This window comes from Oncorhynchus mykiss, chromosome 4, assembly GCF_013265735.2.
Source record: "Oncorhynchus mykiss isolate Arlee chromosome 4, USDA_OmykA_1.1, whole genome shotgun sequence".
Taxonomy (NCBI): Eukaryota; Metazoa; Chordata; class Actinopteri; order Salmoniformes; family Salmonidae; genus Oncorhynchus; species Oncorhynchus mykiss.
The window spans coordinates 44,698,055-44,702,190 of NC_048568.1; the positions used below are offsets into that span (position 1 = coordinate 44,698,055).

The window sequence follows — 4,136 nt, forward strand, 5'->3', positions numbered from 1 at the left end:
GTATATAGCCTCCACATTGACTCTGAACCGGTACCCCCTGTATATAGCCTCCACATTGACTCTGAACCGGTACCCCCTGTATATAGCCTCCACATTGACTCTGTACCGGTACCCCCTGTATATAGCCTCCACATTGACTCTGAACCGGTACCCCCTGTATATAGCCTCCACATTGACTCTGAACCGGTACCCCCTGTATATAGCCTCCACATTGACTCTGTACCGGTACCCCCTGTATATAGCCTCCACATTGACTCTGAACCGGTACCCCCTGTATATAGCCTCCACATTGACTCTGTACCGGTACCCCCTGTATATAGCCTCCACATTGACTCTGAACCGGTACCCCCTGTATATAGCCTCCACATTGACTCTGAACCGGTACCCCCTGTATATAGCCTCCACATTGACTCTGTACCGTAACACCCTGTATATAGCCTCCACATTGACTCTGAACCGGTACCCCCTGTATATAGCCTCCACATTGACTCTGAACCGGTACCCCCTGTATATAGCCTCCACATTGACTCTGTACCGTAACACCCTGTATATAGCCTCCACATTGACTCTGTACCGTAACATCCTGTATATAGCCTCCACATTGACTCTGTACTGGTACCCCCTGTATATAGCCTCCACATTGACTCTGAACCGGTACCCCCTGTATATAGCCTCCACATTGACTCTGTACCGGTACCCCCTGTATATAGCCTCCACATTGACTCTGTACCGGTACCCCCTGTATATAGCCTCCACATTGACTCTGTACCGTAATACCCTGTATATAGACTCCACATTGACTCTGTACTGGTACCCCCTGTATATAGCCTCCACATTGACTCTGTACCGGTACCCCCTGTATATAACCTCCACATTGACTCTGTACCGTAATACCCTGTATATAGCCTCCACATTGACTCTGTACCGTAATACCCTGTATATAGCCTCCACATTTACTCTGTACCGGTACCCCCTGTATATAGCCTCCACATTGACTCTGTACCGGTACCCCCTGTATATAGCCTCCACATTGACTCTGTACCGGTACCCCCTGTATATAGCCTCCACATTAACTCTGTACCGGTACCCCCTGTATATAGCCTCCACATTGACTCTGTACCGGTACCCCCTGTATATAGCCTCCACATTGACTCTGTACCGGTACCCCCTGTATATAGCCTCCACATTGACTCTGTACCGGTACCCCCTGTATATAGCCTCCACATTAACTCTGTACCGGTACCCCCTGTATATAGTCTCCACATTGACTCTGTACCGGTACCCCCTGTATATAGCCTCCACATTGACTCTGTACCGGTACCCCCTGTATATAGCCTCCACATTGACTCTGTACCGGTACCCCCTGTATATAGCCTCCACATTAACTCTGTACCGGTACCCCCTGTATATATTGTTATTTACTGCTGATATTTAATTACTTTTATCTCTTATTCTTATCCATATTTTTTTAAACTGCATTGTTGGTTAGGGGCTCGAAAGTAAGGATTTCACTAAGGTCTACGTCTGTTGTGTTCAGCGCATATGACAAATATAATTTGATTTAATATGGGAGCTGATCAGCTAAATGAATAGAACACACCACAGCACACACACACACACACACACACACACACACACACACACAGTGACACAAACTCAAAAGGGGAGTTCAAGGGTCACGGTAGGACGTTGGGGTTGTCTCCTGTGTTTTTAACCATGTACCCCGTCTCCCAGGTGTGTGACTCTACCTGCGACCCAGAGCTCCTGTCTCTCCTGCTGGACGCTGGTCTCCTGGTGGGGTGTGTACCGTCCCCCCTCTACCCTCCTCTCAGCGCCCACCTGCTCTCCAGACACCGGGAGGGAGGTTGGGACGTGGAGAAGGCTGCGTCAGAGCTGCTCCAGGCTGGGTACCGAGCTCAGGCCGGCTCCCTGCTTCTGACCTACCGTGGAACTCACCCGGGCCTCAGCACGTTTACTACAGCGCTCACTGTCATTAAGAAGTGGCTCTGAGGTACTGGAGAGGAAGCCGGACAGACGCTCTTATTGACTCTAGATCGTTTAGCCGCTGTTATTGTGTTTCCTAATGTTATCTCTATTCATTACTAGAAAACAAATTGGCCCTGAAAACCCCATACACTGAGTGGCTGGGTGTTGTCGCACGCATGTGCCCCAGCTCTCTCTCACTAGCACTGTAATTGGCTAATAGGATGTTGTTGTTTCATGTTGTTAAGTGGAAGACTTGTTCTGCTGTTTTTACGATTGGCTGTCCAGTGTTCTGATACACGTGCTTTGACCTGAAATATAACACAAATAAATCATTAAAGTCCATATTAATCCAATTTAATACTAATTGTTGTCCTACAATTTATTAAGTTGGAAGGTAATTTGTGATGATTTGAAATAGATAAGCACCGTCTAATGAGCTGGTTTTCCTGGTTGTTTTCAGTGACTTATCTTTTCCAGTCGTTTGTTTGTTGTTGTTCCTGGATCCACGCGGAGTCGTCTTGACAGACTATTTTTTAGGTCTGGAAAACACCTGAAAGTTTCCCTTTTGGAAACGGCTCTCTTCTCTCTTCTTCAGAGACCGTAAGGGGAGAGGGTAGGGAGGGGGAGAGTGGAGAAAGTAGGGACGGAGTGGGTGGAGAGAGAGAGAGAGTGAGTAGGGAGGGAGAGAGAGAGTGAGTAGGGAGAGAGAGAGAGAGTGAGTAGGGAGGGAGAGAGAGAGAGTGAGTAGGGAGGGAGGGAGAGAGAGTAGGGATGGAGAGAGAGTGGGAAGGGAGGGAGAGAGTAGGGAGGGAGAGAGAGAGGAGAGGGAGAGAGAGAGTGGGGAGGGAGGGAGGGAGGGAGTGAGTAGGGAGGGAGAGAGTGAGTAGGGAGGGAGGGAGAGAGTGAGGAGGGAGGGAGAGAGTGAGGAGGGAGGGAGGGAGAGTGACGAGGGAGGGAGAGAGTGAGTGAGGAGGGAGGGAGGGAGAGAGTGAGTGAGTAGGGAGGGAGAGAGTGAGTGAGTAGGGAGGGAGAGAATGAGTGAGTAGGGTGGAGAGAGTGTGAGGAGGGAGGGAGGGAGAGAGCGAGACTGGAGGAAAATAACATTGGCCCCTCGGGGGAAGAGAAGGAGGAGAGACGTTATCTCTTTCTAAGAATGCATTTAACTCATGTCTAAGTCCTTTGTGGCGCAGAGGGAGAAGAGAGGGAGGAGAGGAAAGCCCCTGTTCCTGTGGAGACAGAAGAAAGGGAATCTCTTATCCAGCAGATAAGAAAAAGATGGAGGTAGAGAGAAGGGAGAAGGAGGTGGTGAGAGGTGTTGAGTTGGAGAGAGAGAAGAAGAAGATGAGTACAGCAAGGGTGGGAAGGGGAGAGAGAATTAGAGAGAGAGAGAATGAGTTAGTTTTAGAGAGAGGATTAGTTAGTTTTAGAGAGAGGTTAGAGAGAATTAGAGAGAGGGAATTAGAGTTTTAGAGAGGGTTTTAGAGAGGTTAGAGAGAGAATGAGTTAGTTTTAGAGAGAGGTTAGAGAGAATGAGTTAGTTTTAGAGAGGGAATTAGAGTTTTAGAGAGGGTTTTAGAGAGGTTAGAGAGAATGAGTTAGTTTTAGAGAGGATTAGTTAGTTTTAGAGAGAGTTTTAGAGAGAGAATGAGTTAGTTTTAGAGAGAGGATTAGTTAGTTTTAGAGAGAGAATGAGTTAGTTTTAGAGAGAATTAGTTAGTTTTAGAGAGAGAATGAGTTAGTTTTAGAGAGGATTAGTTAGTTTTAGAGAGAGTTTTAGAGAGAGAATGAGTTAGTTTTAGAGAGGATTAGTTAGTTTTAGAGAGAGGTTAGAGAGAGTTTTAGAGAGAGAATGAGTTAGTTTTAGAGAGGATTAGTTAGTTTTAGAGAGAGTTTTAGAGAGAGAATGAGTTAGTTTTAGAGAGGATTAGTTAGTTTTAGAGAGAGTTTTAGAGAGAGAATGAGTTAGTTTTAGAGAGGATTAGTTAGTTTTAGAGAGAGTTTTAGAGAGAGAATGAGTTAGTTTTAGAGAGGATTAGTTAATTTTAGAGAGAGTTTTAGAGAGAGAATGAGTTAGTTTTAGAGAGGATTAGTTAGTTTTAGAGAGAGTTTTAGAGAGAGAATGAGTTAGTTTTAGAGAGGATTAGTTAGTT

At 46.3% G+C, this 4,136-nt stretch overlaps 1 protein-coding gene across 2 annotated transcripts in view; it reads left to right on the forward strand.

The window, feature by feature from the left end:
* nbas (NBAS subunit of NRZ tethering complex) overlaps nt 1-2,350 on the forward strand; it is a 299,089-nt gene extending 296,739 nt beyond the window's left edge. For both annotated transcript variants that reach the window (XM_036976424.1, XM_036976425.1), the window contains one exon: nt 1,735-2,350. In XM_036976424.1, the coding sequence (XP_036832319.1) occupies nt 1,735-2,010 (276 nt within the window). In that variant the 3' untranslated portion in view covers nt 2,011-2,350. The remainder of the gene's footprint in view (nt 1-1,734) is intronic.
* The last annotated feature ends 1,786 nt before the right edge of the window (nt 2,351-4,136 follow it).